This window comes from Alexandromys fortis, unplaced genomic scaffold (genome assembly GCF_014885135.2).
Source record: "Alexandromys fortis isolate MF-2015 unplaced genomic scaffold, M_Fortis_MF-2015_v1.1 scaffold_75, whole genome shotgun sequence".
In the NCBI taxonomy this organism is placed as follows: Eukaryota; Metazoa; Chordata; class Mammalia; order Rodentia; family Cricetidae; genus Alexandromys; species Alexandromys fortis.
In genome coordinates this window covers 3,834,380-3,854,881 of record NW_026067956.1, presented here as the reverse complement: position 1 = coordinate 3,854,881, position 20,502 = coordinate 3,834,380, and the positions used below count along the sequence as shown (strand labels likewise).

Genomic DNA, 20,502 nt, shown 5'->3' with positions numbered 1-20,502 from the left:
TCATGTGCACTTGGGACTTGCATGATTTAGGCTAGAAGAAAAATATTTTTTGTTGTGCGTTCAGTGTATATGTGTGTGTGTGTGTTTTGTGTGTATGTATATGTGCATCTGGGTGCATGTCCATGTGTGCACACACATGTGAAGACCATAAGTCAACGCTGAGTGTCTTTTACAAACTTCCCACCTTATTTTTTGAGACAGGGTCTCTCACTGAACCTAGAGCTCACCAGTTCAGCTAGGCTGACTAACCAGTCAGTGAGCTCCAGGGATCTTCCCATCTCTGTCCCCAGCACTGGGGTGACAGGCACATGCTTGTCTTTGTATATGGCTGACAAGGATCCTAACTCAGGTCCCTGTAATTGTGCAGCAAGCACTTTGCCACCTGCGCCATCTCTGCAGCCCTGCAGAGGTCTTGTTGTGGCTGACTGACTTAAGCTACACTTAATAAAAACAGCCTTAATAAGAGCTGCTGCTGTGGCATGCAGAGCCTAGGCGACGGGATGGGATCAGCAAGCCATCGGGACGAAAGCCAAAGAGGCTGCAGACTGAGAATGTCTATACAGAGAGAAATGCCAGGCAGACAGTCCCCGGATGGAGATTCTGCTCCTCTGAGCCAACGGCCAGGGGGTGGCTGTGTGTGTCATGCAGGTGGAGCTTAGGTGTGTCCCAGGACATAAGAACTGGAGCATCAATGCAATGGCTTCTGGCTAGGCTCCCCCAGTCCCCTCAGGTGCCAACCATCACACCCTCTGGTCTCTTTCCTTTCAATAATGTTTAACAACTAAATTCACGTGGTCAGACCAGAATCATTTTCACTGTAGCTCCCTCTCCTTTGTCCCTGAGAAGTACTCAATGGATACGTATTCCACTGAACAATAGCTGCTAGTGGCTTGTGGGGGCCAGTTCAGTAATGGGGGAGGAGAAGGGTGTGTTGTGAAGGTGGGTGTCTCAACCTGCTAGAAGGAAAGGTCCCTTCTAGCTACTAGAAGAGACAGCAGACAGGTCTGAGGCCAGCCTCCGACACCCTCACAGAAACTTTTTGGTTTTTAAGGGATTCATAAATCAGGTGTGCCTTTCCTAACTAAATCCAGACCCACTGCTCCCACACCTGTTGCCTGATTGAAACTCTGCGTTATCATCTGCATTCTGGGCCAGAGGAATAGTCAGAGAGAAGTGGAGGAGGTGAGATGTGCATGAGCTACCCTGTCTTCCCTACCAAACATCCTCATGATTCCTTGGGAAGCAACAAGTCCCTTCTGGTACCTAATTCCTAAAAGATAAAATGTAGAAAGGAACCCGTAGTTCCTACCGGCGTTTTACACACAACACCCTCTCTCTTGTGGAAAGCATACTTACTGCCCACGCTAGATTGTGTCTTAGCGTTGGACTATTTTCTCTGAATAGAAACAGAGAGCCTCAGTAAGTTACCCAAAGTTAAAAGTCTCGGGACAAAAAAAAAAACATATAGTCATCCTCCTGAATATTAACCTTCATCAGGCGATGAAAGGAGACTGAGACAGACCCACATTGGAGCACCGAACTGAAATCTCAAGTTCCAAATCAGGAGCAGATGGAGAGAGAGCATGAGCAAGGAACTCAGGACCCCACACACTGAGACAATGGGGATGTTCTATCGGGAACTCACCAAGGCCAGCTGGCCCAGGTCTGAAAAAGCATGGGATAAAACCTGACTTGCTGAACATAGCTTACAATGAGGACTACTGAGAACTCAAGAACAATGGCAATGGGTTTTTGATCCTACTGCACGTACTGGCTTTGTGGGAGCCTAGGCAGTTTGGATGCTCACCTTACTAGACCTGGATGGAGGTGGGTGGTCCTTGGACTTCCCACAGGGCAGGGAACCCTGATTGCTCTTGGGCTGATGAGGGAGGGGGACTGGATCGGGGGAGGGGGACTTGATTGGGGGAGGGGGAGGGAAATGGGAGGCGGTGGCGGGGAGGAGGCAGAAACCTTTAATAAATAATAAATAAATAAATAAATAAATGAAAAATAAAAAAAAGAACACTCTGGAAAAAAATACTTTTAAAGGCAGTTCTTTCTGTCAAAGAGAGAGACTGTACATGACTACTTGTTAGGGTTACAAGCAGAGCTCAAGCTTCAGAGGAATCTAAATAAATCAGTTGCTTGTCACGAAAAAAAAAGTCTCAGGACACTCAGAAAGTTAAAAAGAGTCACAAGGCCCTTTCCAAGGTTGTAAAAACAGTAAGCAGTTGCTGGGGAGAGATTCTCTTCTGGGGAGCTGCCTGCAATTTAGATAAGTGCTGTAGGAATTCCTACTGCCAGTAGCCTTTAAGTTACCTGCCCACTTAGGCGTGGTCTCTTATACTATTTATGCCGATGGAAAGCATGCTTCGGGCCTCTATTCCGGGCTGCAGGATTCAGTTTCTGCTCCCTGTTCCAACAGAGGATTGTGATCTGTGCGTCTACCCCTAAATAAATACCCCTCTATTATTCTCAATTCTGAGCTAGTGTGGGATTTCTTTTAAACGTCCTTCTTCAGGGAGGGGTTGCAAAGGATGCTGCTTTCTGTGAGTCATCCTGCCCATCCTGGTCTGGGCTTATTGGTGATTCCGCAACCATGGAGTGACTTTTGCTACTACTGTAAGTTACCCCAGTAAACTCAGTGGCTCACCACGCCGGACTTGGGTGGGACCATTTCCTTAATCTGTCATCAGTGTCGTATCTGGGTTAGATGTTTGTTCTTGTCTCTCGAGGAAGAGTCACAAGACACCTAGGAAACCACACGTGTTGGCATCTGGCCCATGCTGACGTGATCTCAAATTGTTTGAGCATATCTCAATGTGGGGGTGGGGGGGGACAACAACTCATTCCTTGGTGTGACAGGAAATCAAATTACTTAAAGTCAACAGGTGAATGTACCCAACAGACTAGTGCAAAGAATAAGAAACCCTTAGAAATATTAAGCGTGTAGGCAGCATTTATCTTTCCCTCTGCCAAAGCCTTGCTGTGTGCTCTAAGCTGAAGAGCAAAAACAGGGGTAGCAGAGCTTTGAGGAGTGCAGGGAGACTTGTAAGGATCCTCATCTCCATTCGTCTGCCTCTCCGGGCCCCATTCCTCGGTCTCTACACAATGCGATGCCCTGTCACCACGGGGAGCCAGCTGTATTTCTCAGAGAGAGCTGGAAGTTTCCCATGAATGGCAATATGTTTCATGCTACATTTAACAATGAGCCCCAGTATATCCTCTGAGTAATGAATCCCTCTCTCCGCAGGCACAGAAGACACACAAGAAGGTCCCCAAGTGTAGCCGAGCGCACCGCTCCTCCGAGAAGAAGCCTCGTTCCGCTCCGTCTACAACCGTCGACACACCGAGCACAGCCCAGGGCAGCAGCAAGACAGCCCTGCAGAGCAGCCCGTTCCTGGGGCCTAGTCAGGTGGCCCTGCCTCCCAGGAACAAGCAGGAGTGTCCCCCACAGTCAAGCACCTCCAGCTCTGCCCCGTCTTTCCAGAGAAGCAAGTCTTTGTTTTGTTTGCCCAGTGGAGGCCCCTCCCCCGCTGAACCACAGCCGCTCCTGACAGGTTCCCAGAGACACAGTGCCTCAGAATGGAGGCCCGGCCACCTCCTGTCTGTTGATGACTTAGAGGGGGCCCAGGAGACAGATGTGGACACGGGCCTGCGGCTGTCCTCTTCAGACCTGTCTGTGGTCTCTGCATATTCTGCACCCAGTAGGTTTTGCAACACAGTGGAGTCATCCCTCCCCACCAAGAGATGTAGCAGCCACTGGCCAGCACCCAAGAGTCCCAAGGAAGGACCACTGCCTGCTGCCGGTGAGGTGAGCCCAGCTACCTCCTGGGATTCCCATCCTGAATTCACCAAAGGGTCTCCCAGTCCCACAGACGTAACTACTGCTGCCCTCTCTGCTTCTGGGGTCTCCTCTCTTGCACAGCCATCCCCACAGCTCCCTTGTCATGACTCCAAAGCCACACAGAGTGGCCAAGACACGCTACCGCCCCCAACAACATCTAGCCCCGAGGATAACGACATGGAGGAGTTCTACATCTGAGCATGTCCTGGTTTTCAGGCAAGCTCGGTCACAGAAACTCCGGCACCACTGCCCTCTGCTCTCGTTCACAGGGTGACCTCAGAGGGTGACCTCGGTCCCATTTGCCAACTCTGACTAGTACTTAATTATCTATCTTGGAAGATGGTTAGCATGTTGGCCATGCCACCTATCCAGAACTGATAGGTGACATTATTTCTAAAGTCTCAGAAAAAAAAAGAAAAGAAAGAAAAAACCCGACATTTTATGGAAATAAATTTTCAACACACTTAATTCATAAAATCTATTTTTGAATGCTCAATTATACAATTTAATGCTTCGAATGAATGTTTGAAATTAAAAAAAAAAGGCATAGCCAGCCAGAGTTGACTTGACAATTCATTGTTCATACTGTGGAAGTAAAATAACAAAAGCCAAAACGTTGAACAGGACAAGGACACCAAGTGACTCCTCTCAGAGCTCAGTGGACAATACAGAATGCATGGCTTCCTCACTCCCCACAGACAGTCACACAGGGACCAGAGACCCTGGAACCCTGAAGCCCTGCTTCCAGTGGCTGTGGTAACTTCGTGGGGCAGCTGTCAAGCTGCGTCAGACAGCAGCATGCCTTGCTCTGAAGCCATTCAGCACTTGAAAATCCAGGTTTACACACAACTGACTGATAAGCCTTAGAAGGACTTAGCATGAGCAACCAATACCTTGCACACTTCCAAAATAATCTGAGTTAAGAAAACTCATTTTGCGCGCTCTTCCACAGCCGGTTCACGGGAGTAAGCAAACCTGTAGACCCTCCTTTCTGGACTGATTCGTGTAAGCGTACTCATTGCCCGCAGCTGCAAGTAACAGGTTATGAAGCGTGCGAGATTCTCTGACTTTAAGAAGCACACTCTAATAAAAGCACACTCTCCATAAATGCCCAGAGCCATCTTTTGCAGCACCGTCTCCAGGAAACGGTTTAAGTGTTTGGGACATTTTTGGCTCGCCTTTTGACTGTTCCTGTGAGCAAAAGCCCCGCTCCCCAAAGCTGGAAACTACGCGCAGTGCTGCCCCACACAGCCAACCTCCAGTGCATAGAAGCCTTAGGGAAAGTGGGCGCTGCAACCACACTCGCTTTCCCCGTCCATTGTCCATTGCTGCCACTGTGTGAATGGTGGTTCAGCCTCCTGGTGAGGCTATTTCTACAACCCAACCTCACCAATGCCAAGTGCTGGCGTTGGTGGCAATGCCAAACTGTCCCTATATTCTGTTTCTCCTTGGGAAAGAAAAGCACAGGAGTGTACTTTTCCTGTCTAATATGGTGCTTCTTGACTAAATTACTCATGGCTGAGTTTTCTCCTCTCCGGAAGGGCCTACACCAGCTCAGACACAGCCTCAGCCCCTTTCCAGCAGGACCTTCAGGCTCCCTTAGCATCCATCACCATCGGTCAGCCTCGGGTTCGCCATCCTCGCAAGGAAAACCTGAGGCTCTGCCTTGCCTCAAACACTTTGAACTTCCTAGGACTCTGAATTCTGCTCCAATGTAAATAAATAAAAAAACATGGTCTCTTCTGATTCTGGACCAGGAGTAAGCCAACTTCTGAAAAGGGCTAGATAATAAATATTTTAAACCTTGTCCATCATGTTTTAAATTTTATCCAAATATGTTGCTGTTGCTTCTATTGTAGCATGAAAAATAAAAGATATATGAATGAGAGCAGCTGAGTCACAATCAAACTTCATTTCTAAGAACAGGCTGTGGCCAGTATTGGCTCAAGCGGCAGCTTGGGGAGCCCTCACGATGGCTGTGGCAGGTTGCTTCAAGATTCCAGCTGGCCGTCAGCTTAGATTTCCCAAGCTTATGCTGCTGCTGCTGCTGCTGCTGCTGCTGCTGCTGCTGCTGCTGCTGCTGCTGCTGCTGCTGCTGTGTGACACCAAGAAACGTGCTTCTCAGGTCAAGCCAGTGACTACAAAGCCACAGGCTCAGAATGCAAGTGATTCCGCAAAGCTGATCCCAGTCCACCCCTGCAGCCAACACCCAGCCCGGAACTATTGACTCCAGGTCAATAGCTGGCAACGATAAATAGCAAGCTAACATCAGAGAGGAGGAAGAATAACATTGGGGTCATGGCAGGTCTCCAGGGACAGGAAGTCAGCACATCGCTGCCAAATGCCAGTGAGGCAAAAGTGAGCATCCTACATCCCTGTGTGGCTTGTCCCCATTTTCCATAGCACCCCTCTTTAGTATACTTGCCCCACAAGGGATGCTTTGGAGCCCAACTCCAATGTCAGCATGACTACTCTTTCTCTGTGAAATGTTCCCCCACACTCTTGTCTCCCAAACTGACTGACGCCTGAAATATGTCAGAGATACCACATAGAAGAAAAGCTTGTGAATGCCACCCTTCCGCTTCAGACCACTCCCAGGCTCCCCTGAGCTGGCGTGGGAGATGGAGGGAGGCTTCAGAGGAGTCCCAGGCACAGTTTCATTCTGGCAAACCTTGCTGAGAAGTGCTTTCCTTCTGACACCCGCCAGTGCCAGTGTCCCAGTTCTTGGAGTTACTGTACCTTAGGATACATACTGGAATCCAGTATGGATGCAGGTGACATTTGTTCAACTAAAAAATACTGAGATGATCACATAAGCCATTTCTCTTCTAGATTAGGCTTACGGATGGGAGCCGTATCCATCCTTTGCTTTACATCGTCCAGTGAGACCCAATCTCTTGTGTTCTTGACCTTAGACCACCCCACCCCCAGCCAAGGGCTGACTAGTAAATGCTTTGGTCAAGTTTACCTTCCAGCCCTTGTTTGCCTTGATTCTTAGCTACCGTTTAGGGTGTCACCTTGTCTGACACTAAGCACACCTAGTGACTGCTTTAATTATCAAATATTGCTCATTGTGTCCCCAGCTGAACTGAGAAACTACACGCGTCACCTTGAGCTGCAGCAGCTGGTTAAATGTGCAAGAGAGAGGGACTCGTGGGGACAGGGATGACCCTTTTGTGATGGAGGAAGGGGGTGATATTTGTTGGAACAAACTGGCTTTGGTGCTAGTGTGGCCTGAGTCTCCACAGAGCAGGGCCGTCACAGGAGAGGATCCCACTCCTCCTTCTAGGGTGCCCCAGGGGAGACCAGATGTGTCTTTATTCCAGGAAAATGAGGAGAAATGTCTGTTTCTCTAGCCCCTTCTCTCTGTAATGAATGAATTCTCTAGTCTGCCAACTATCAGACAACTGAGCAGACTCACAGAAATACAGGAAAAGGAAATTAGGGCAAATGAAACCAACCATGGGGGTCGGTAGACATAGCTCAGTGGTACCCATTCACCTCGTACACATGGGACACCGAAACCAATTGCAGCATCACAAAATGAGACAAGGGAGGCAGGTTCCTTCTTTCAGAGGACCTGGGTTGGTTCCCAGCACTCACATGGTGGCTTACAACCACCCATAACTCCAGGTCCAGGGTATCAGAATCCATCCCTGGCCTTCATAGGCACCAGGCATGCATGTGATATACATACATACACACAGGCAAAATGCTCATGCACATTAAATAAATAAATCTAAAAATAATAAGAATTTAAACAAACTGTGGAGTGCTCCTCCCTTGCAAACCCCGACAACAGCACCAATCATAGTTCTTGCTGGGAAACTCCAGGCTTGAATGTCAGGGGAGCTCTGGGAATAAGAGGACAGTGCCCCCCCCTTTACTCCGGGTCCCGTTGTTGCTTCATGTGTCTGCTCTTTACTGGGTTTCACCTCTCCTGGATACCCTGGAAACGCTTGAAAGAGTAAAAGGCGAAGCTAATGTTGGAAAAAAAAATTCTCAGGGGAAATACACTTTGTCACCATTAGTTATTGCAACAAATGGATTTAGGAAGGGTCAGGAACCTGAATATAAAAATTATACATAAGTATATTGTTCCAATTTTTACCAAAGGCTTCTTCTAGTTTAGGGGCATAGAGGGCTAGTTACAAAATGGCTCTAAATGCCATAATCCCTCCTTGGAAATAATGCGGGCAAGCATGAGCCGTGGCATTGGCACCCTCGGATCTCTAAGGGAGGACCTCGGTCACTTGTTTTCTTTTGTAGAGGTGGAGGAGTATGTTCCTTTCAGACAGACATCCAAGGAACACTTGGTGGCAGTGCAAAGGCTCCTCCTGTGCCCCGTGGCACCCTCCCTGAGTGCTCCCTTTGGGGCTGTCTTAGCATTCTCTTGCTGTAATAACCAATGACCAAAAGCAGCTTGGGAGGATATGGTTTACTTAGCTTACATGTCCCAGTCCCAGCCCATTATGAAGGGAAGTCAGGGTGGGAACTCAAGGCAGGAAGCTAGAGGCAGGAGCTGATGCAGAGACCATGGAGAGATGCTGCTTACTGGCTTGCTCTCCATGGCTTACTCAGCCTTTCTTATACCACCCAGGGCCCACAGTAGGCTGAGCCTCCTACATTAATCATTAAAATCAAGAAAGTGTCCCACAGACTTGCCTACAAGCAATCTGATGGAGGCATTTTCTCATTGAGGTCCCCACTTCCCAGGTGGCACCGGTATGTGTGAAGTTGATAAACCTAACCAGCACAGGGACAAAGCCGCACCTCCAGGCACCAGAATCAGCTCCCACCCATCAGTTCCATTCCTTTGGGAATATCTATGACAAAAACCCTGAAGTCCCCTTAAGTCAGATGTGCCTGCCTCCAGCCCTGAGCCCAGAGCTGTTGTGTAGAGGCCATCCCATGTGTGCATGACCTGCCAGAAATGACCCCTGCAGGGAGACACCTCAGGCCAAAGGGCCTCCATGAAGAAGACTATGGAGGGCTCTGGTGCCGCCTGGTGGCCACTGCTCCCAAACACAGCAAACCCAGTGCCCCTTTCAAGCGAGAAGATTCCATCTATCACAATAGGGAGAAGGCGTTCCTCTTTCATTTATTCTTCTGAGGGTCACTTTCTAGTTTGTTTTCCTACAAAGTACTGAGACAAGTTAAATTATATAAATAGAAATAGAAAGTTAGGACCAAAAAAGAAGTGGACAAACATATCTAGCAATATAAAGGAAATTATAACTGCTCTAACTGAATTGTCCTGAAAGCCAGCAAAATAGAAAAGTAAGCAGCTTTATAGAGCTATAAATGTAACTATACACACACATAAATACATATATATATACATTCACAATAAATATATAGACACATACATATACACGCATACATGTACATCTATGTATACACATACATATACACATACACACACATGTATATATGACTGAGGAAACTAGTGGTGATTTGTCACCGTGGTACAGACTCTCAGAGAAAACCAAGAAATGTCTAGAAAAGATTCTGAAAGTCACCTTCTCAGCTGGGTCCAAGATAGTGGCTGGCGCGGGGGCAGGGGACAACGTGTGTGCCTCTCCAGCACAGAGAAACACCTTCTCCCTATTGTGACAGATGTGCACCCTTTAGCTGCACTTCTACCAAGAGCCACTGTCTCAGCCTGTGTGGGTGGAGGGCTCCCATCTCTCCAGCCCCCCCCCCACATCCTCAGCCGCTCTCTGCAGCTGCCCACGGCTATTCTCTAGTCTCCCCCAGCTAGGAGAGAGACGGGAGTTGGAAATCCCCACCACTGCCTTGCTGAGGTACCTGGAAGTCCAGAGGAACACGAGTCCCCACACTCCTTTCTTCGACAATGAGGGTATCCGATTATTTCATTCATTCAGCTGTCATTACTCTTTACCACGTAAGCATAGGTTTTAGAACCATCTCCTTACACATTTAACGCAACTAACCTCTGTTTAATTCACAAATGGGGTCTAGAATTTTAGCATCAAAAATGTCTACCTCCCGTATCCGAGCTGTCGTTCACTGTGAACAGAAGTGGTCCATCACCTGTAACATATGGACCTCGGTGGGTCATTCTGAATCTTCGGCTATGTGATTTGTGTCAAAGCCCCTAGGTTTTACCTACAAGGGTTTCAGAAACGTGGCGTTTCTTTTCTAAAGAATGGCCCTCGTTCCCAAGCTTGAGGATATGGGTAAACAAGGTTCTCATAAGCCAGCTCTCCTAGCACCCTGCTCCACCTTCCTACAGACAGGACATCGCAGCTGTGATAACCACCTCACCACCCATCATTGCCTCAACCCGAGTTTTGTTTCAAGCCATCAGCCATGAAGCCAGCCCCTGGGACACCGCTCTTCTATACTGTTCCTTCTCAAACCCCCACCTCTGAGCATCCCTCCCCTAACCATTTCCTTCTTGCTCTCTCCATCCCCTCATGTCTATAGAAGCTGTTCACCATCTCTGGACCATCTCCCTGCCTAACCCGTTAGGGGCCTAAGGTGCCATTGTCTGCTGCCCTGTAGCAACCTTTGACCCTCTGACCTATGATCTTCATCCGCTCCTAGCCCTACCGTAAGGTGTTCTGTTCCCATCCCATAACTTCAGGCAACATTGAGCTCAGTCCTCACTCACGTCTCTGATCTTCAGCCTCTTACAGGTTTCCGTGATCCAAACCTATTTTACTCCCCAAATGACCCCAAGCCATCTAGCATTGCTTGACTTTCAGAAGCTAACCCGGCCCTACTCAACCAGGGTGAGGATTGCCCATCCCTTCATCCAAGTGCCTCATTATTGAATAAGACACAACGGCACGAAAGAACAAGGATAATGAGTAAAATTGGGTCTACAGCTAAAGCCTTCATCTTTGCCAGTGGTTGGAAGCCGGAAACACAAACTGGTGAAGAGGGAGCTGATTTGAGCCACAGATTCCTTGCCTTACTTCTTCTCCAAAAGTTACATTCCACAAGCTGTGAAATGGGCCTCCTCTACCCAAGACCAGCCTGCTCGCCCCGCCTCCTCTATCCAAAACCAGCCTACTCCCCCCAGCTCCTCTATCCAATACCAGCCTGCTTGCCTGCCTGGGGGGCCCTGGAGGTATCCTTGGTCATAAAACTCAGTGACTGCCTGGGTCTGTGTTCATCATTCAAGATGTTTCTGCAGACCTGCGGGGACCCACTAGCCTTTCTAGTGAGGTTCAGTGTTCATGGCTCTACCCTGCAAACAAAATTGTCTCCTCTGCCCAGTATTGCGAGTAGCTGGTATTGGGTAGAGGAGGCGGGGCGAGTAGGCTGGAGGAGCGGAACCAGTAGCCTTGCCACCCTCCCAGCCCTAGCAGCTGGGTCACACTGATCATCCCAGGCAACTCTACCGATCACGTTCTGTCCCGCACCTACCCCAGCCCGCAGCTCTGAGATTTCCCACTCTGCCCACTCTGTACGTCTCGGTCTTCTTGCACGGTCCTGTGTCCCTGCCTCAGTCTCCCCCACACACCATGCTTTTGTGGGAGCTACACCTCAATTTTCAGCAGCCTGCCGCATGCATACCCATGTTACGACATTTTCCCCTGCCTCCAAATCCACCCCACCAAGCACCACCACCAACTGTGAATCACAAAGGGTTCTCCTTCAGCCCCTCTCAGCTCCTCCTCCTGGTCCTCATTCACTTCAAATACTAAGAAAGAAGCACTAAGACAGCAAAGTTGACAGAGCTGTGGAGCCAGAGGAGATGAACTCGCTCGTTGTGTGGCCCTCATTAAGTCACTCTTTGTCCTTGCTTTCCTCCTTCACTGAGTTGTGGGGATCCAGCCAGGACTCCGGTGAAGAAAGAGCGGTGCTTGTATTAGGGGCAAGCTTCCAGAATGGGCCAGAAACCTCCGCCATCCAAATAAATATGCTCAAAAATGAAGGCCTTTCCACCGGTCAGACATGGCTTTCCTCTGCCTTTCAAGTTAGCCAAGGTTTTTTTAAAAAAAATACTCAATGTATGTGTATCTGTGGTTTCAGCACTGATTATCACCCCTGTTTTTTGGAATACCCCACTATTCTGTTTCCAGGACTCTCCCAAGAAATTATCTGAACAGAGCTAAAGGCTTATATACACTCATCACAGAACAGTTTATAGTATCAAGCCATGGAGGCGGGAGGAGGGTGCCAAACCTGAATATTGCTTGACTCACACATTTGGAAAGAAAAGGAAATTAGGGGCCGAAATACAAGAAATAATGCTTCAAAGGATGTTAACAACAAAAAAGAAAGCCTGATAAAATTTTAAGGTTAAAAAAATCAATATGTTGCCTGGTGGTGTCTTTAATCCCAGCACTCAGGCAGCAGGGGCAGGTGGATCTCTGTGAGTTCAAGGCCAGCCTGGTCGAGTTCTAGGACAGGCTCCAAAGCTAGAGAAACCCTGTCTAGAAGGGGGAAAAAAAAGAATGCATAATGCAAGTGTGGTACCTGCTTGCAATCCCAGCACTTGGAGAGAGGAGGTAGAAAGATCATGAGTTCAAAGCCAGCCTTGGCTACGTAGCAAGTTTGAGGTCATCTTTGGCTACATAAGAGTTTTTCTCAAAATAAATTAATAAACAAATAGAGAAGAAGTAACATACACTATCTAAGATGTCCCTTGGTTATAGAAAAGCAATCAGAGGCAGACACAGTGTCAAGAATCAATCACTGCATCAAAGTAGAAACTGCTTCTGGAATCATGAGCAGTATTTTTTTTCTATTCATTTTCTTATTTAAACTTGACATATTTTCTTTTATTTAATTTTTTGGTTTTTTTTGACATATTTTCTATAACAAGCATTTTTTACCTGTATATTTTAAAAATACAGATAGTAAAATAGGAGAAATTTACCCTGCCCCCTTCAACTATTCTTGATGTCGTCACCAAATCTGCCTGGCTTTTGTCTGTGTTCTCCTTAGACTATGAGGTCTGTGTTCCTCCTTCACCCTCCCACCCTAGATACACAGACAGCACAGACTTAGTGGGTAAAGCCTGGATCCTCAAGTCTTTAACCATAACCAGTTCCTCAACCTTCTCCAACTCAGTCTCCTCATCTGTCAGCTGAAGACATCAGACCCTTCACTGTGCCGTGTATGTGTCTTCACGGTGCAGAATCTACCTGAGCAAGTCACCGCGTTGGAACAATGACCATGCCAACAGTAGGGTCACAAAGTGACCAAGTCTCCACCCCATGTCTCCTTGATAATCCTCCCAGGTTCTCACTGGGAGAGAGGGCCCATAATTTTGACTACAGCGGAATGTCACAGTGACACAGGACAGTGACTTTTGGTCGGAATGAATTTGGTTTAAAGGACGCATGGTGTGCTTTACCCTCTGACCAGTTGCTTGAGAGTCATACCCACGACCTCATGCCACTAGGAGCTGCGTTCTTGATCTCCCAGTACATGGCCATGGGGCCAAGATGTCATGGTCCTGGTATCCACCCACTTCTGTCCGTCCGTCCATGCATGTGGCTAATTTGTAAGTATTTTGCACACCTCATTTCCCGAGACATTTCCCTGACCTCTTGATAACTGTTTTAGTTAGAACTTCTATTGCTGCAGTGAAACATGACGACCACAAAGCAAGTTGGGGAGGAAAGGGTTTATTTGGCTTATACTTACTCCTGTAGTCCATCACTGAAGGAAGTCAGGACAGGAACTCAAACAGGGCAGGAATCTGCAGGCGGAAGCCATGGAGGGGTGCTGTTTATTGGCTTCTTCTCCATGGCTTGCTCAGCCCACTTTCTTACAGAACCCAGAGCCACCAGTCCAGGGATGGCACCACAAACAATTGGCTGGGCCCTTCCCAGTCAATCACTAATTAAGAAAATGATTAATACAGGCTTGTCAACAGCTAGACCGTATGGAGATTTTTTTTTAATTGAGGTTCCCTCCTCTCAGATGAATTTAGCTTATGTCAAGTTGACATAAAACTAGCTAGCACAGGCCGACCCCTTGTCAACTTGACACACACTGTTAAGCTACAATTTTCTTTTCTTATTCACCCCCAAGATGACACATTAATATCAATATCACAATAGAAAACATTTCACAAACTTTATAAGTCCCACAGTCTTTACAAATTCAAACACTTTAAATTCAGTCTTTTTAAAAAAAAATCAAAGTCTCTTTTAAAACCTAAAATATCCTTTAAAATTCAGTCTCTCAAGTATGGGCTCTGTAAAATCAAAAATATATTAAATATATGCTTACTTCAAGAGGGAAGATACATAGTAAAGCCACATCTGAACAAAGAAAAACCAAACTTCAACAGTGTAAATAATTCAGTGTCCAATGTCTGGAATTCACTCACAACCTTCTGGACTCCTCCAAAAAGCTTGGGTCACTTCCCCAGCAATGTCCTCTACAGCACACACAGCTTGTCTTCTACCCTCAGACAAGCTCGACTCCACAGCTTCTGCTGTTCTTGGTGGCCTTCCCATGGTGCTGGCATCTCCAAAGTTCTGGGGTCATCTGCTGCAGCTGGGCTGCACTTTCACCAATAGCCTCTCCTGGGCTTTCTTCGTGGTGCCAAGCTTCATCTTCTCTCTGGGACCCCTTCAGCCCTAGGGCTTCAACTCTTATTGAGGCAGCATCTTCTCTAATGGCCTCTCCTGACCTCTCCCAGTGCCAAGTCTCAGCCACTCTCCGTGATCCCTTCGTGCCCTCCAAATCAGGTCCATCTAGGTGACTCTTACACATGACCAACTGTGGCTGCCAGTACAGGGGGCAACCTTGACCACCTCTGGAACAAAGCTTCTGTGTGATGAAACACTTCCCAAAAGATTTCACCTTAACGACGCTAGTCGTTAATCACTGCTAATTTCTTAGCTCCAGCTGACCAGCATCAATTATCCCAGTAAAGCAAAGGTATTACTTTAGTGTTTCTGGTCTCTTGTTAACCACAGTCAGTTATTCAGCGCTAACTGACCAGACACCACTAATGTGGGATTTTCCTCTGTATGCTGTGAATACCATTGGTTAATAAAGAAACTGTCTTGGGCCTGCACAGGGAATAGAGGTAGACAGGGAAAACTAAGCTGAATCCTAGGAGAAATAAGGAGGAGTTAGTGAGAAGACATGTAACCCCACCAGAGACAGACACTGGAACTTTACCCAGTAAGCCACAATCATGTAGTGATACACAGATGAGTAGAAATGGGTTAAATTAAGATGTAAGAGTTAGCCAATAAGAAGTTAGAGCTAATGGGCCAAACAGTGATTTAATTAATACAGTTTTTGTGTGGTTATCTCAGGGCTGAGCAGCTAGGAACCAACAAGCAGGCTCCTACAATACACCAAGGATTCTTCATACAAATGGCCTGGTAGAACCTTCACTTCCCTCTGAAATGTCACAAGCTAGACCTCCACTGTCCACACTTTTCTAACATTCTTATCTTCCAAGCTCCCACAGAACAGCCCATTGAGCTCTCAACAATCAATAGCTTTTCAAGCCCAAAGTTCTAAAGTCCTTCCACAATCCTCCCCAAAAGAATATGGTCCGGTCTGACACGGCAACACCCCACTCTTGGTACCAACTTGACTTAGTTAGGGTTTTATTGCTATGATGAAGCTCTATGGCCAAAAAAGCAAGTTGGGGAGGAAGAGTTTATTTGTCTGATAACTATGCATTGTCATTTCTCCTTGAAGGAAGTCATAACAGGAACTCAAACAGGGCATGGAGGGATACGTCAACCTCCCCTAAAACTGGCCCAGCATGTGTGCAGCACGGATGAATAACATGTCCCTTGCATAGGGACAGGAATGAGTTAGGACTCCACTTCCGCCAGATGTTGGAGGGCATAGAGATGCAAGAACTTAATTGTGGAACTGTCTAGATCAGGTTGACTGTGGGCGTGTCTATAGGGGATTGCCTCTGTTGTTAACTGATGAGGGAAGACCCTACCGTGGCACCATGCCTAGGCAGAGGGCCCTCAACTATACAAGAGATAAGAAAACAAAGCAAACGGGTCTCTCTGCTCTGAACTGTAAATGTCATGTGACCAGTTGCTTTGAACTCCTGACTCTGATATCTCTGATAGGAGGGGCTGTAACCAGGAACTTGAAGCCGGAATAAACTCTGTTCCTCCTGAGTTATTTCAGTCTGGCTATTTTTATCATGGCGACCAAAACAAAACTGGAAGAGGATCCAAACTCAGTACCCCATGCTTTCCCTGCTGGACCATCTCCCCAGTGGCCCAAACTGGCCTCTCTAAAAGCCATTTGAGAATGTGCTGGAGATTGGTTTCATGACCCTTGTATCAGTTGCTTTTTCATTACTTGACAGAATACCTGGTGTGAACAATTTCAGGGAAGGGTGATTTGTTCAGGTTTGTGGTTTCGAATGGTTCAATCCATGGTGGCCTGGCCCCAGGGTACATCTGGACATAATATCACAGTGGGGAGAACATGCAAAGGAAGCCGATGGCCTCATGGTTGACAGGAAACAGAAGGCAAGGAGGGGATGGGGGACCAAGTATAACCTTGAAAAGACACAACCTGATGGCCTACTTCCTTCAACTAGACCCCACCTCTTAAATGTTCCAGAAGCCTCCAGAACTGCACTACCTGTTTGGCAGTGAGTCCAACACACAAGCCCATGGGGGACGTTTCACACTCAAGCCACAGTACTCCTGCCTTAACATGTAGCTATCAGTGCACCTACTGTGCTCTTTAAGAGTGAAAGGTACCCATTTCTACTCTTATAATCACTTGTTATTCACAGAATAGGTGAAGCTGCTTACCAAACTCCAGTCGATAAAGAAGCTCTCAGGAATACGGGGAGTGGGGCTCGGCACCACAACCTTCAACGGGGAGCCTGCTGCTCCAGTCTTTGACCTCTCTCTAGTTAGGAGAAGGTGAAAGAGACAAGGAAGGACAACTATCAGCTTTAAATAAAAGCCCAGATATTGCCCGTTTTACACTTGTTCATAGCCTGCAAGGACACTGGAAGATGTAATTCAGATCTGGAGGCCATGTGCTTAGCTAAAACTCAGACTGCTCTATTACTGACAAGAAGGAGGCAAAAATGGCTATGAGAGACATTTCACTTGAGAACTAAGCAAAATTAGCCGGGCTTCATGGGACTGGATATCATGTTTCCTTAAACGGAGCATAAAGGAGATGATATGAGACTCTTGCAGGCCCAAATTGGTACGTTCCTGGCCTTACTGTTCCTTGACTGTAGCCAGTGTTCCCATGACACACTGGAGGAATGGGCCTCTGTTTTCAGGGCAGGTCTCAGGAAGACAAAACAGAGCCCGGTGTGGGGTCAGGGGCCTCCAGTAACAGCAGAGACTGGGAAGGAGACTCCTTATCTGCACTTCCAATCTCTGTCAAACTATGAAGACATTGAAGGGAAACGCTGGGGAGAGCCATCACTTACCACATGAGAAAACTAAGCTTCCAAAAATATAACTGGAATAAAAACTGCTGCCTATGGGTGCAAGCAAGAGTGTGAGAAATATAGCCACCCACCAGGCATCCTGACTCAGTGACAGCCAGAGCGAGTGGCCATTTGCCTATGGCTTGTGAAAAGCCAAGAGAAGAATAGGATATCTAGGCAGGGAATAAGGCAGAGCAGTGATAGCTCATTAAAAAAAAAAAAAAAAAAACTGTATTTGAATGTATGTTTAAATTGATTTACATGTATTTAAATGTATATATTAACTTCATGCCCCCAGCTGCCAGGAGCCACAACGCACCAAAGGACAGCTTGGAAAGAATTAACCAGGTGACTTAGTATTGCAAATAATACCACCTTTATTGATACAAATCGATGGGCCTCAGTGAAGCTACAAGGCTCCTCTTTCCAATTTGTAAGAGTTAATTTAATAGAGGAAGCCATCCTGTTAGAATAATTTTACACCCAAGGGAACGGAACTCTGAGTAATTTCCTCTCCTTGAGTGAATATCCTTGTAAGGATGTTTTGTAAGTTATGAAGTGTGAGTAGAAGCCACAGAGGGAAGCACGCACACCCTGTGCACGGTAATATGCACCGCTGCTCCCAGGAGAGGAGCCTTGGGCAGCTTCTTCCAATCTTATGGCCTCTATGAGATATATTACAACGGTGCTTTACAGCTTTGTCAAAGACCTTTTCTGAGATGATCACGTGGTTTCGTTTTTCACCCTGTATATGTGATGTTTTGCATTTACTGATCTATGTGCATTGAACCATCTCTGACATTCATCTCAGATTATGACATCTCACTGCTTTAATCCAGACAAAGTTTGTCCCTTGCTTGTATAAAGCTCCATAGCAATGGTGACAGGGTGGATTTGGAGATAGGGACAGTCCTGGGCTGTATTTCTTTTCTCACCGGTAAGATTAAATACCTGACAAGAAACAATTTCATGGAGATGAAGTTTATTTGAACTCACAGTTTGAGGAGCTACAGTCCATCGTTGGAGAGATGGCCCGGCAGGAGGCAATCCAGCAGGAATGTGTTGCTAGCTTGTCTCTCTCATCTCAGAGGAACAGGACGGGAAGCAGAGATGGATGGAGACTGAGGCTCACCTGGCTTTTCCCAGGCTCCTCCCCAGGATTGGGTGCTGGGATGATGAAGGGATGGCACAACTCATGTTGAGGATGGGTCTTCCCGTCTCAGTTATTTCTCTCTGGAAATGCAGACATTCCAGAGGTATCTTTCCTGATGATTTTAAGTCCAATTAAGTTGATAGGGAGAATTAAGCATCACATCAGCCATATGCAATCACTGATAAGCTCAAGCAACCAGACGTTTTAGCATTTCCAAGGTGGCTTTGGGTGTCAACTCCCAAGCCATAGAGAGGAAGGGGAGAAAGCTTATTATAGCCATTGATGAAACTATCAAGGGGCCTTACTGAGACACCAGAGAGGCTGACGGATATGAGCCGTGGTAGGGAAGAATAGGACTCACTGTATGTGAGACTCTGGCTTTTCTGACACATAAGGTATTACCGTCTAAAGTGTGAACCGTCCTGACTTTCCCAGGATCCTCCAGTTTGGGCACTGGAAGTTCCAGTAAATTAACAATTGAACATAGTTGCAGCTAGAAAGATGCTTCAGTAATTAAGAGAACACAGAATCATAATTATTTTCCTAGCACCCATATGAGGCCTCTCACAGGCCTATAACTCCAGCTCCAGGGGATCCAATACCCTCTTCTGGCCTCCTCAGGTAGCTGCATACATGTGGCATACACTCACACAGACTCGTATAAATAAATAAAAATAAGTCTTTTTTAATTGAACATAGTACAATATAAGAAATAGAGAAGGCTTCACAAGTGATCAAAAGTTTTATAATATGAAAAACTATACAAGAGATGGCATACATTTATTTTTTAACTATTTTTAGTGAGCAATTTACTAACATCTAAATCCATTTTTAGAGAGACGGGTTCTTACAAATGAAATGCCACTACAGTTTGTTTCATAGCACTGGACTCTGCTCCTGGTTTGTGGTTGGCGTAGGTGAGTCCTAATTCTCCAGGAAGCCCGAGATCCCGCTGTGTTTCACCTCAGTTTTGTTTCTTTCTCCCTCTGTGCGGAGCTTTGCCTTGTGAGGTCTTCTCCTCAGCAGCATTTACCACAGCTCTCAAGTATGACAGCAACGCGCTTCCTTTGCTCATGTTCCCCTCTCTCGCCTCACACAATCTCAGCAAAAGAAGCAATAAAATCTGAGAAGACCCAGGTCCCAGATTCTCTCCAGGAGGAAATGACGTCTCACTGATGGCTCCCCACACATGTCAGAATTAGCGTCTTTTTTCCATCTGCTTACCCCTACTTCTCAGTGCCTCTCACGGGCTGCTGGAAGCATATGACTTCTTTGCTAGTCTATGAATTCCTCAGGAACTCTACATTGCCTCGCACTGAGCTGGTTTGACTTGAAAATGTTACATGAGAAACAGATGCACAAACTTCAATCACATGAGAAAGTTAGGGGGGTTTGGATAGCTACCGCATTCCCATTGAAGCAAGCTGGCGGCTTCTGGGAGGAATCTGAGCTCTGGAGGGCTACACTGACAAATCAATTAATTCTGCCTGGCAACTTCAGCTGTTAGAAGCCATAAAATTTTCGTTCTGCCCTTGTGCCTTCAGTTTTCAGAGCCCCGACTCCAGCTGCCTTTCCTGGGCATTGGGGTTCATTGGTTGAGGTCATTGCTGGTTTAAAGAAAGTGAGCAGGGCTGAGGCAGCTTTTCACAGCTGTGGCTCACAGCTGTGACTCCCCAGGGTGCTGAAATAACAGCGCTGTGTGCTAATCCAATCTGCGCTCTTCCTGGGAGCTGTCATTACTGCAAAATGAGGTGGCTTTATACTTGGTGGCTGTAAGGCTCTAAGGAAACTGCAGTGCACGGAGCTGGAAATGAGGCAAGAACCATGTCAAGACCTTAATGATGAGTTATGATCAGAAAGAAAGACATCCCCAGCAGCCCAAGGACTGTACCATAATCACTATAGATGCTACTGATAGACTGCAAACATGTGTTTACTGCATGCTCATATAGGTATATACATATATAAGATACAATACATGCTATAGCCACTACATTACTAAGGACATACCACATACACACATATCGTATATATGTATGCAAAATACATATGTGATTGCCTCTGTATATGACTCTCTAGATACATATATATGTACTGTATGTAGTC

General features: G+C 46.8%; 1 protein-coding gene across 2 annotated transcripts in view; it reads left to right on the top strand.

Moving 5' to 3' along the window:
- Positions 1-5,707, top strand: part of Fam124a (family with sequence similarity 124 member A) — a 51,801-nt gene extending 46,094 nt beyond the window's left edge. For both annotated transcript variants that reach the window (XM_050152366.1, XM_050152365.1), the window contains one exon: positions 3,254-5,707. In XM_050152366.1, coding sequence (XP_050008323.1) covers positions 3,254-4,045 — 792 coding nt within the window. In that variant the 3' untranslated portion in view covers positions 4,046-5,707. The remainder of the gene's footprint in view (positions 1-3,253) is intronic.
- The last annotated feature ends 14,795 nt before the right edge of the window (positions 5,708-20,502 follow it).